This window comes from Lethenteron reissneri, chromosome 49 (assembly GCF_015708825.2).
Source record: "Lethenteron reissneri isolate LAM-NWPU_2019-01 chromosome 49, ASM1570882v1, whole genome shotgun sequence".
In the NCBI taxonomy this organism is placed as follows: Eukaryota; Metazoa; Chordata; class Hyperoartia; order Petromyzontiformes; family Petromyzontidae; genus Lethenteron; species Lethenteron reissneri.
In genome coordinates, this window is record NC_083827.1 from 4,230,407 (window position 1) to 4,243,885 (window position 13,479).

General features: G+C 50.3%; 1 protein-coding gene across 1 annotated transcript in view; it reads right to left on the minus strand.

The window, feature by feature from the left end:
• Window positions 1–13,479, minus strand: part of LOC133354791 (lysophosphatidylcholine acyltransferase 1-like) — a 72,413-nt gene that overhangs the window by 24,778 nt on the left and 34,156 nt on the right. The window contains exons 4-5 of the mRNA XM_061571910.1: window positions 3,156–3,268; window positions 23–83 (exon numbers count right to left, since the gene is read on the minus strand). Of these exons, the coding sequence (XP_061427894.1) occupies window positions 23–83; window positions 3,156–3,268 (174 nt within the window). The remainder of the gene's footprint in view (window positions 1–22; window positions 84–3,155; window positions 3,269–13,479) is intronic.

A 13,479-nucleotide genomic window follows, 5' to 3' on the forward strand; every position in this document is an offset into this window, starting at 1 on the left:
GCGAATCGTCGCCACCCCTCACCTGGTTTGAACTTGATCAGGCAGGTCCTGTTGGTGCACGTTCCCTCTGGGAAGATCATGATCTGCGGCGAGAGAGGACAGAACAAGTTTCGAACAACAAGGGTTATTAATTTCCCATTTATTTATTTTTATCCGCAACAGCTTTACTCTGCACCGAAATGCACAGGGGCGATCCGCTCTCTTACAGGGTTATTGTGCGCAAGATCTTCTCTTTCTTTGTCCAACCTGTTTTTTTTTACAATTAGACGATCCTAAAACTCTGCGATGCGCGTCTGGATTGTCTCTTTAATAGTTCCCAGATTCTGCAAACAATTTGGATCGAATGTATTTCATGGATTCCCAACTAAGTTTACCTTCTCTCGGCAACTTCATTCTGCCATGTCTGTCCTCGCTTAAACCGACTCCGTTAACATCACTCAAAGTTAAAGCGTGTCATTTTTTGCAACGTAATTGCTATTGTCAAGTTTGGTGGGGTTTTTATTTTTCAATCTGTAATCGTGGATTGCTTTGATGTCGTCTGCCGGTTGAGACTCCCTTGAAAGAGCTTCTTATCACAATAAATGTTCTGATTCTACATCTCTGGCCTCTCTGGCCTCTCTCTCTGTGTGCGTGCTGTGAAGGAGGGCCGTTGCCCGAAACGTCGCCCATTGTACGCTTCCTATTTAAGGCCGCCGAGTTATTGCCTGCTCACGCCGCTGCAGGTGGGAAGGCAGGTAACCACTAAGCTCTCCCTGTGTTGTCCATCAGAGGATGATGAGGAGTGAGGGGAAGGGTATTGAGGAGAAGGGCTTTGCGCTGTCGCATAAAAAGGACCAACAAAAAAATTCCAAAGGGCTTATCGGCTTCCAAACATTATTTAATGACCTGGGTCAAACGGAAATTCTTTTTTTTTTTAACACGCGTAGGCAATTCCGCTGACATTTTTCCGGGACCACATAAGGCCGAGTTGGCAGCGGTACACTACTTCCGAGCGTATGTTTAACAGCGGCTTATGCCATCGCGTGTAGCGGCTGCGTCCGATGAGACGAACACGGTGAAGGCGGCGCGTTCACAGTCGTGGGGGCGTGCCCGGGTGTGGCTTTCCCGGCAGGAATCTATGCACTGTTTTTGTGCATTCTTTGTTTGTTGTCGTAACTCGCTGACCCATCGCTACCGAAGATTCGTACCTCATTGGATTCCTCCATTCTCAATTTTGACGAATGAAAAAAAAAATAACATGGCAAAAAATGTCCAGCGAAAATTACTCAATTGGAATATGAAGGGCAATCGCTGCCGCCTAGCGCGAAAGTTTGGCAAGACCCTCCTCAAAAAGTTAAATGCTGCAGCTCGTCTGATAGGAAACAGAAATATGATCATATCACGAGTTTGATACGTGATGAGCTGCACTGGCTACCTATTAAACACAGGATCACGTATAAACTATGCCTACTCCTCTTCAAGAATCTCCATCAATCCGCTCCATCCTATCTCGCCAATCGGTGCGTGCCAGCTTCAACACACCCAAGTCGACTCCGACTGCGACGGGCGGCTTGTGACGCTCCTGCCGCTGTATCCCCCTCCGCGTGTAAACAAACCTCGTGCGCAAAACGGCTCGGCGCAGTTTTCGGGCAGTTCAAGTTCAAGTTCATTTATTAGGTATAGCCCTGTGAGCCATTCGGCTCTTGAATCGGGTGCAACCGCAACAAAGAACAAAAACATGAACAAGAAAACATCTTTAAGTGAATATGTGACTAAGTGCAAACAGAAAATCCAAGAAAAGACAGCAAAATATTGCAGAAAAAAACACTGTACACTAACGCTGAGTGCAAAAATCCCAGTGGTATGCAAGTCAAACAACAACAACAACCACAAGACAACTTAGATTATCCGGGCCCAAAGATGCTGGAGCACGCTGCCGGCATCCCCGTTCGGGATCCATCCCTGAGTCTGAGCCAGTTCCGCAACAGACTCTAAACAGTGTTGTTGTTGTTGTTCCAGAGAGCCGACTTCAACGCGTGATCAGTGTTGCGCATTCGTGATGGACTGGACTCGTATAACTTACTTATCTGATTCAGTGAGGCTTTCCTGGATTAACAAGCAAAATAATAATAAAAAATTGCATAGATCTTTGGCAAACTTGTAGCTTGTCTGCAATCCCTAAGCTAATTGTATGAATTCATAAAAGTATGGTCATAGATAAAAACTAAAAATTGGAATCGATGTCAATCCCATCATTAAATTTCGATTTAAAGCTTTCGTGACTGCAGGGATTCATCTTCTTGGTTCTTTCGGTAAAGTCACGTAGAAGGGAAATAATAAAATAATAAAAATAAAACAATAAAATACAATTCTCACGACGTTTCGGCCACAACGCAAGCAGCCGTCCTCAGGTGAAGAACAGGTCTGTCGGGAAGACAGCGTCTGAATGACCACCAAGTGGTCCATCTATCCACCCACTCACCCACCCATCCACCAAGTGGTGGTCATTCAGACGCTGTCTTTCCGACAGACCTGTTCTTCACCTGAGGATGGCTGCTTGCGTTGTGGCCAAAACGTCGTGATAATTGTATTTTATTGTTTCATTTTTATTATTTTATTATTTCCCTTCTAACGTGACTTTACTGAAAGAATCAAGAAGATGAGTCCGGAAACTAGTTGTCTTGGACCATTCGGACGTCGGCTTCTTCATATGGCGGATGTCGTCAGTGTAGGGAGAAGTTTCTCAGCCAATGCTAAAATTTCCACGAACCGCACAGCCCCCCACCCACCACCCATCCACCCACCCAACCATCTACCCACCCACTCATCCACCCACCCACCCACCCCTGGTGACAAAAAACTCATTCCCTTCCCTCCCGAAATGGCAGCACTACAAAATAATCCACATTACCGGAACGTAAAAACCGCCACACACGCGTCGATGAAACGGTTGCGCAAAATGTGGCGGCGCAAACCACCGCGTCCGTAAGCGCCGGCCCCGAGCACGCGAACGCGCTTTCAGCTTCTCTCCATCGGCGTCCGCGCTGCCGATTCAACACTTGAACGCGGGAAAGCGTTACAGAATCCACGTGCGTGCGTGGTTTTTCTTCCTTTTCTTTTAGATTTTGGAGGTCGTGGTGGGTGGTGGTGGGGGGGGGGGCTTGAACTCGACTCACCGGAGGCCATTTCCCTTTGGTGGCCGCTCGTCTCTTGATCTCCTCCACGGTGTTCCGCCGAGAGTTGGGGTCGTCGCGGGACACGAACACGGGCTGCACGTACTTGATGAGCGCTGTGGGCACACACGCGGATACACGCGAGGATACACACGCGGATACACACAAGGGTACACACGTGGGTACACGCGCGGGTACACACAAGGGTACACACAAGGGTACACACAAGGGTATACGCGCGGGTAGAGAACACAGGCTGATATCCATCCAGCAGAGGTCGCAAACGGGTTTTGATTCCTTACCCGTACCCGGCCGCACCAGGGTCGCAAACGGGTACCCGTACCCGGCCGGGTACGGGTAGCCGGGTACGGGTAGCCGGGTACGGGTATCGGGTACCCGGTTGCGACGTCTGACGTCCAGTGCTCGCAGAGCTGTATTGGCTTCCGGTTGCGGAGGGAATACGTTACAAGTTCGCACTCATTACACACAAAGTGCTTGCCACAACTGAACTTGCGGATATCGTCAAGGAGCATAGATCATCTCGCGAACTCCGGTCAGCCTCGCAGCAGCGGCGGCGGCTTTTGGCGAGCCATCGAACAACGACGGCCACCGCATCGCGTGGCGCTTTCAGTTGTGTTTCTGCGGTCGTCTCGAACGCTCATCCGATATTAGGAAGCACTTATAAATCATCATCTCGTTTATTTAAACCTGCTTTTTGTGTTTAATACGCTGTCCTTTCTCCGCACCTCCGATTAGTACGGTTGGGCTTACGTACGGCGCGAAAGTTCAACATACGCACATACAAGAGGGTGATACAAGAAGATCGCCGAGTGAGTACGCGAGCAGAAAAGGAAGAATGACAGAACACAATCGAGGCGACGGACAACATCTCCTGCACGCTGCGGCGCTGTGAACCAAGCGAGCAGAGTTCGATTTCTGACCACGACCAAGATCACACGTTTAAGTCGCTCATTCATTATTGTTCGTTGGGTCAGATCGTCACAGTAAAATATGTTGTAAACCCTCCTCCGCCCGACACGGGAAATCAATCAAGTTGTCACGTGACACAAACGTGCCAAATTTATTGCCGCTTCAGCACCCCGCTGGTAATGTTGGCGAGCAGTGTCGCAACATCTCGCTCGCAGTTACAACCAACCGGGCACCATCAGGCGGTCGCCAGAATTGTGTACAACACGCATTTTTCTGAGGCGATGTGACAGAAAAATCGATCCTGAATCACAATATCGCAAGGCTTCGTGTTAAATTAAAGTTGTTGTTGTTGTTGTTGCAATTTTGGCACCTGGCTGGGAATGTTTCACATCTTCCATCCCCCCAAAGCTCCTTACGGACGCGGAACGGAATTTTTCAGCGTCGAGTGACGTCCCATCACAGGGCGTCCGCCTCGCACATACACAGCCTGGCGTCTCAAGGCAGCCGTCAGCAAGCCGCGCTGACCAGCGCGGTCAAGTGTCGTCACATATGCCTCACGACCTCATTGGGGAGGGGTGGTGGGGATGGAGGGGAGGGTGGTGGGGATGGAGGGGAGGGGTAGGTGGGGGATGGAGGGGAGGGGTAGTGGGGGATGGAGGGGAGGGGTGGTGGGGGATGGAGGGGAGGGGTGGTGGGGGATGGAGGGGAGGGGTGGTGGGGGATGAAGGGGAGGGGTGGTGGGGGATGGAGGGGAGGGGTGGTGGGGGATGAAGGGGAGGGGTGGTGGGGGTGAAGGGGAGGGGTGGTGGGGGATGGAGGGGAGGGGTGGTGGGGGATGGAGGGGAGGGGTGGTGGGGGATGGAGGGGAGGGGTGGTGGGGGATGGAGGGGAGGGGTGGTGGGGGATGGAGGGGAGGGGTGGTGGGGGATGGAGGGGAGGGGTGGTGGGGGGTGAAGGGGAGGGGTGGTGGGGGATGTAGGGGAGGGGTGGTGGGGGATGAAGGGGAGGGGTGGTGGGGGATGGAGGGGAGGGGTGGTGGGGGATGGAGGGGAGGGGTGGTGTGAGAGACTGTTTCCAAGACACTTGTCAACGTGGGTAAGAATCATTCAGCAGTAAGCCGTTTTATAGTTCAGTGCATCGCATACTCCGACGACTTTTTAATGTGCATTTCTGTACGGTAACGCACACACTACACACACACACCAACACATTTACAGTAACACACGGTTGTTGTTGTTGTTGTGTTATCGAGGTTTTCACAAGCCGAGAGCCAAACTCTGCCCTGCAGCTCCGGCCAAACCAGGCGTCCGCCACTCCCCTACGAGTCCGACTCGCCGTGGAGTGAACAGAACACTCCAAGGCAGAGGTCGCAAACGGGTTTTGATTCCTTACCCATACCCGCCCGCACCAGGTACGGGTAGCCGGGTATCGGGTAGGGTACGGGTACCCGTTCCCTACCCGTACCCTACCCAAAATGAGTGACTGACGGTTACTCACCAGTGACTCACGGCCTACGCGTACCCGTACCCGGCCGCACCAGGGTCGCAAACGGCTACCCGTACCCGTACCTTGCCGGGTACGGGTAGCCGGGTACCGGGTAGGGTACGGGTATCGGGTACCCGGTTGCGACCTCTGCTCCGAGGTCTGCACCAGAAGGGGTTCCGCAACCCACTTGCTGTACCGCCACGTGTCTATTGAAACCTCCGTGCGTCCCTTGAGATGGAGCATCCTGCACAATGGCTGGCATCACGTGTCTGCCAGTAGGGGGCAATGTTGCCACGTACAGTCCCAGTTATTTTATTAAATAATTATTAATTAAGGTTGATTTTTTCTGAACCGAGATTTTCTTTTTTTTAAATACCAATTTTGGAGAAACCCATTAGGTAGAGAGGGAGAACATACAAACTCCACGCATGAAGGTGCCTGAGTCAGGAATCGAACCCATGCCCTTCGAGCTGCGATGCACGACGAGTCTCAACACCGTGCCACACTAAGCCCGCCTGAGTCCGGAGCATGCTGGATTATCAATGCACACTAACGCACACTCACTCACTCACTCTCACTCACAAAGACAAAGATCCCCCATATAGCCTTAACAGACTGTAGGGGCAAGTGCTGTTAGTGAGCACCTATGAAGGCCGGCAAGGTACACGAGGGGGTGGGTGGGCCAGCACTACGCCCGACCGCCTTTGTCTCCCCAGTGGCGATGTTTACACACCGCACCAGGGACTCACTTGAGGCTGAGTCGACCTAGGGGAGGCCCAGGACCGGTTCAGATAATCGTCACCGGTGGTGGCTGTGAGCGGGAATCGAACCCGGGTCACCGGGTGCATCGTGCAGCGCGCAAACCGCTACACTACCGCTCCCCCATTAATTCACACACACTAATTCACTCACACTCTCTCATTCACACACACACACTAATTCACTCACACTCACTCACTCTCACTCATTCACACACACATTAATTCACTCAAACTCACTCTCATTCACACACACTAATTCACACTAACTCACACTGACCAAAACACTCTCACACTCAAACACACTCAGACCTCACACACTAACTCACTCACACACCCTAACTCACAAACACTCACACTCACTCACACACTAACTCACACTTACTCACATACACTCACTTACACTCACACACTAACTCACACTGACTCACACTAACTCACACTCACACACACGTCATTTTTAAAAGTATTATTACTGTGTTATTGAGTGCAGTCATTGGTTACCAGCCTCTGAGATTGCATCTAACTTGACGAAAGCTCTGGCCTTGAACCAAGAATGGCAGGAGGAGAGAGGGGGGGGGCTAAACGGGGCTCCCCGCGTCTCTAACAGCAGGCACTGACAATCAGTTCCCTAAACCATCGGAGACCACAGCCGTTTAAACGTTGAGGAAGGAAGCTTGCAGGAGGAATGGCTAAATAATGGATGCCGGAAGCCAACGCGATAACCACTGAGAACGTTGCGGCTAAAAAATATAGAAATATTTACATATAAATATTTATATGAAGGCGGAAAGTGCCGGAGTGTAATGTTTATCGCACGAGACTGGCAGTCTCGCAGTCACCAGTTCGATTCTATCTCCCGCAGGGGCAGCTGAAACATTGCAGCACGGTGGCTAGGAGAGATGTTGACTACCCCGCCTGGTATACAGGTGGTCGTGGGTTCCATCCCGACCCCGAGCCTGACGCCTGCTGTATATTTGGAGTTTGTGTGAGCGCTCTCTCTCTCTCTCATCATTACGGTGGCTAGGAGATGTTAACTACCCCGCCTGGTATACAGGTGGTCGTGGGTTCCATCCCGACCCCGAGCCTGACGCCTGCTGTATATTTGGAGTTTGTGTGTTCGCTGTCTCTCATCATTACGGTGGCTAGGAGAGATGTTAACTACCCCGCCTGGTATACAGGTGGTCATGGGTTCCATCCCGACCCCGAGCCTGATGCCTGCTGTATATTCGGAGTTTGTGTGTGCGCTCTCTCTCATCATTACGGTGGCCAGGAGAGATGTTAACTACCCCGCCTGGTATACAGGTGGTCGTGGGTTCCATCCCGACCCCGAGCCTGATGCCTGCTGTATATTTGGAGTTTGTGTGAGCGCTCTCTCTCTCTCTCATCATTACGGTGGCTAGGAGATGTTAACTACCCCGCCTGGTATACAGGTGGTCGTGGGTTCCATCCCGACCCCGAGCCTGATGCCTGCTGTATATTCGGAGTTTGTGTGTGCGCTCTCTCTCATCATTACGGTGGCCAGGAGAGATGTTAACTACCCCGCCTGGTATACAGGTGGTCGTGGGTTCCATCCCGAGCCTGACGCGAGCTGTATATTTGGAGTTTGTGTGTTCGCTCTCTCTCTCTCTTTCCCTCCCCGTGGTGGCGTGGATCTTTCTCCGGGTCTTCTGTTTTTTTTTTCTTCCACGTTTAGAAACATGTGTTTAGACTCAAGGGTATTTGGCTGCTATAAAGGTCCACGAGATAAACCACTTCATTGAGCTTTCATTTGTGGCCAAGTCGCTTGTTAAAAAAATATATGTAGCTCAGTGGGGCCTTGCCTGGTAAAATAAAAAGTTTTATAATAGTTTATCTTAAATCCTCCCCAAGAGCCTCCGTCCACTCGGCAGTATAATTGGGTTCCACCACGGTCAGTCGATCGCACTCGGTGGGGGTAGAGAGTGGGAACTCCCACCTCTGCCAAGACATCCAGCTGGCGCGGACGAGTAGGCCAAGTGCCCTCTCGATGCGGTCTCTCAAGAGCGGCCACTGGCGGAGGAGGCGCTTATGTGAGCAGTCGTGGGAGCAAGCAATTGCAGGGCTGCACCTTTACCTGACAAAGCAGGCTCCGGATCGCACGCGTGAAAGGTTGCACGCGACGCGTGTTTTTACACGCCGCTATTTAACGACTTCTGAAGCCCACGGTACATGCATAGAAGAATCATGTAAAAATCATAGTTTGTCTGATTTGGAACAGATTAACGTCGCCCTGCGCCCCCCCCCACCCCAAGACACAGGAGGCGCTACCGTTCACTGCCGTGTGAAAGAACGAGGGAGTGATTTGTGAATCGAATCCCGAGCCCCGAATCGATTTGCTGGAGGTGGCGAATTGTTCTGCTCCTCTTTGTAATTTCTTTCCCCGACTCTATCCCCATTGCTGTTCTCGGCGTCACGTCACGATACGAATGATCCGTCCGGATGTCTCGCACGACAGCGCGACGACCCGTTACGTCGCGTTGGAGAACAGCCTCGTGGAAGTGGATGTGGCAGAACCACGTCCGAGATCCCTTCTTCAAGAGACCTGCCGGTCCACACGGTCACGTGACAGTCAAACCGATAACTTTAAACTCGCAAGAGCTGCCGGTCCACCACACGGCAGCGAGCGGCACTTTCCCACTCGCCCTGCCGCCACTGAGCGTGATGTTCATCACGTGACAGTCAAACCGATAACTTTGAACTCGCAAGAGCTGGAGTGTTGGCAAATTAAGTTCCGTCGTGAGCGACTGGGCCGAGGGGACCATCGGCACTTGAGAACCTATACTCTTTGGTGTTTCGGTTAAGTCACGTAGTTAAAAAATAAAATAAAATTAAAGAAAACAACTCAATTAAATCACGACGTTTCGGAGGCAACACAAGCTTCCGTCTTAACTTCACCGAAAAAACCAAAGAGTATGAATCCTTGCAGTCACGAAAGCTTCAAATATAGAACTTAAGAACCTAAGTTTCATCGCAGCCTGGATTCCAACCCTTGCCGCTCGGCAGTGTTAGGCTCAGGGCGCCGACCTCCGAGTCACCAGGTCACGTGAATGTTCCACTCTCTCAAGTTTCAGTTCAGAATAAAGTAGAAATAACTCAACCGATTGGAATCCAAATGGCCCTGCGTTTAGCCGTAAAAAAAGACGGCAATTTCCTGCATTACAAAACGGAGTCATCGCTTTTGTTTCTGCAATAGCCTGCTACTGGCGTCGTAAACCCCGAATGAGTTGTGTTGCTTTCACAGCGGTGGGTGGAGAGGTGCTGCTTTACAGTGTAAACGGTGCGGCACTCTGGACTTGCGCACCAGAGGTCGACGGCTCGACTCCATCTCCCGGCGCGGCGGCCGAAACAACAACGATGGTGCGAGTTTCTTAAAATCTCTCCCAACCGCCCTCGGTCCGCACAGCAGCGTAAATGGGTTCAACAAGGTGGTGTGCAGTGAGGGTAAAGTGTGGGCAATTCCCTTCTCTTACACAAGATGTCTGGTAAGACAGAGAATAAGTATAACCCGTAAAAACAAAGTTTTTCACTATAAATCCTTTATATGCGTGGCGGCTAGAGTCCTCTCGTCCTCTGGCTTGAGATGGCCGCCACCTATGGGTCAGATGATTGTCTGCCAGTATTAAGCAATTGGTAATTAAATATTTAATTTGTTTTCCCTAAACAGTGTAAAATTTTGGAAAAAAATTTTCACGAACATTAATTGTCTCGCACAACGAGTCTGTGTGCAAAATGTCAGCTCGATTGGATCACGGGAAGTGGGTTAAAAACGACCGAAAGATTTGCACGGTCGTAAGCAAGCAAGCAAGCACGCAAGCACGCAAGCAAGCAAGCAAGCGAACTTAATATAAAGGATTTAAAAAGAGAGACTGGGAGAGAGAGAAACAAACAGGGAGACAAGAGTGAGAGAGAGGGACAGAGTCTGGTGAGAGCGAGGAAGCCAGGAATATAGAGACAGACGAGGCAACGCAAGAGAGGGGGAGAGGAGACAAGGCCAAATAGAAAGACAGCCATGGCAGCAACTGGGAGTTCACTTTTAATATCGCGAAAGTCGCAACAGCCTGGGTGCGGTTCTTAAACGTTACAAATTAACTAACAGAAGAGTGTAGCCTGACACTCGTAACTACACACGAACCCACAACCTCCAACTAAGAGCCATTGTTGGCGACAGAATTTACACCGCGGATAAGTGGCGGCGATAACTAATTAGTTGAGACACGTCCGTTACGCTGGACACGAACATGCTAAATAAATTAACGCTGCGCTTAACTCTAATAACCATTCACTTGACATGGCACGATCACATTACGGGTACACGCACACACAAAGCTATGAACTGCTCTGGATTTAAAATAGAAATGTTCCAAGCCCATGGCTTTTGTTAACGCAGGAATGTACCACTATCATACTGGCCCCACGGTGGGGGGTCAGATAACATAAACCACCTGCCATATGGGGAATATGGAACACTCCACTCGATACTGTGATTCAATGGAGCTGTCGTAGTGTGATTAATGGCTAGCGCGTTGGATCGCTGCCAGCGGTGCGATGGGTTACGCACACCGGGCTTACGATCCAGAGTTCGCTGGCTCCATTCAATCTTCCGGCACGGCAGTTCAAAGAATTCGGAAAGTTTCTTAAATAGTCCACCACCAACCGCCTATGTCCACCCAGTCGGTATAAAGGGGAGCACCACGGTCAGTCGGTCAGTCGGCAGGTCGCGTGCAATGGGGTCAAGTGTGGGTGCGCCCAGATCTTCCATCACGTCCGGTCAACAGAGAAGAGTAGGCAAAGGCCACTTCAGGCAGCAGTGGTGTGAGTGAGCCATTGGAGGCCTGCGCCTTTACCTGCCCACCGATTGGACGGTTTGAAAACCGGGCGGTGAAGTTTTACGTCACAACCCACCACGCTTTCACCTGGGTTTTATATTAATTTGTTTGAATTATTTTATCGCAAAAAGTGCCATGGATTTGAATAAAAGTTAGGTTTGATGACCGATACTGTCACCCGCTGTCAGGATATACGCACGCGCATGCATCTTTTACGATGTCGTTGAACTGCGTATAATTTTGAACGCAGGCGATTGAGTTTTAACTCGAAGCAGGCCACGAGCGATTTCTTTTTCTTTCCCGGACACGTCGGGAGATAAGGTGATGGACGGACGGTGGCCAAGAATAAAAATAAAACAGAGCGGCAGCCAAGAAAAGGAATGCGCGCCGGAGAAATTACGTCATCATCGAGGAGATGGAGCGATGAAATCAGCTCCTGGATAAGCAGGTGCCCTGCGGATTGTTGGATCGAAAGACCGTGAGAGGAGGTGGTGGATTGGGTAGGCCTTCATCCAGCAGTGGATTGATAACGGATAAATAATGATGATACATTTCACGCAGTCACAAATGTTATACCACGAGTATAGGGAGCAGTGGCGCAGCGGTTAGCGCACTATGCTATCAACCCGGTGGCAAGTGATATCTGAACCGGTCCTGGGCCTCACCCCTGTTAACCAACCCCTAATGACCAAGGTGGTGAAGTATGGTCAAGCGACCCGCGTGACTGACACGACATAGGGGGGCCTTCATCCAGCAATGGCCTGTAACCAGGAAGGATATTGTAAAACAATCCATTAATCTTTTTCGATTTAAAGCTTTCGTGACTGCAGGGATTCATCTTCTTGGTTCTTTCGGTAAAGTCACGTAGAAGGGAAGTAATAAAATAATAAAAATAAAACATAATAAAACAATTCTCACGACGTTTCGGCCACAACGCAAGCAGCCGTCCTCAGGTGAAAACCAGGTCCGTCGAGGCGACAGAGTCTGAATGAAACAGCACACGGGCTTGGAGCATATATATGGAGCATATATATAAGCTCCAAGCCCGTGTGCTGTTTCATTCAGACTCTGTCGCCTCGACGGACCTGGTTTTCACCTGAGGACGGCTGCTTGCGTTGTGGCCGAAACGTCGTGAGAATTGTTTTATTATGTTTTATTTTTATTATTTTATTACTTCCCTTCTACGTGACTTTACCGAAAGAACCAAGAAGATGAATCCATTAAAATCACGGCACACAAAGCCTATCGTGCCTATTAAACATAAACATTTCTCGTTTGGAAAATGTGCTACTCATATCATTCATTATTTACCCGTGAAAGCCTGAGTCCTAAGAATCTTTTTCATGAGCGTCCTGCTGCTACACTGGGATGTTTGGCCACCACCAATGGACATTGTGCGCGTTTGAAGCTTTTGTGACTGCAGAAATAATACTCATTGGTTCTTTCGGTCAAGTCACGTGTGTAGAAATAAAATAAATTTTAAATAAATAAAATTAAAATAAATCACGACGTTTCGAACGCAACACAAGCGCTCATCGTCAGGTGGAAATGGGGTGAAACACACAGCGAGGGAACACACAGGGGGACACCAGGCACACGGCACACAGAGAACGGCAAACTGCACGTAAGGAAATGCAACAAGAAGATGGGAGACGAGAAACTCAACAGACCTTAGAAACATCACGTGATGCAAACCAGTCGGCCAACAACACAGTTAGACACTAACCAATGAGCATTGTGCGTGTGTGTTTATAGCCATGGGCGGGGGGGACATACAGACTCCACACACAAAGGAACCCGAGTGAGGAATCGAACCCAGAATTGTCTTAGTGTGATGCACAAGTATTACACTATACCTTTGTTATCTTACCAGGTAAGGCCCACTGAACTATACAGCTCTTTTTCGGAAGCACAAATGATAGCTCAACGAAGTGGCTTATGATCACGTGGAAATGTATAGCGGCCAAGCACTCTGAACGCGTGCGTAGTGATGTCGATTGTAAATGGAAGGGAAACCACAGCGCCACCCTGCCACCCAGACGCGTGGAGGGTTGCATACCTTGGATTTACATTGAGAGACGGGGGGGGGAAGAGGAACACGTGGATTTGAGAACGGACACAAATCAGAGACGTCACGTTGAGAGTTGAGAAAAGCAGGCGGGCTCGGCCAGGACATGCGCCGTTAAGAGAGAGGGCGAGTTGGCCGATGGGCGAGACTCGTCAAGGAATGTCAGACAAAGGATGGGGGGTGGGGACCGAAACCCATCTGAGAGGATCCCCACCACAGACGTGGAGCAGAGGTCGCAA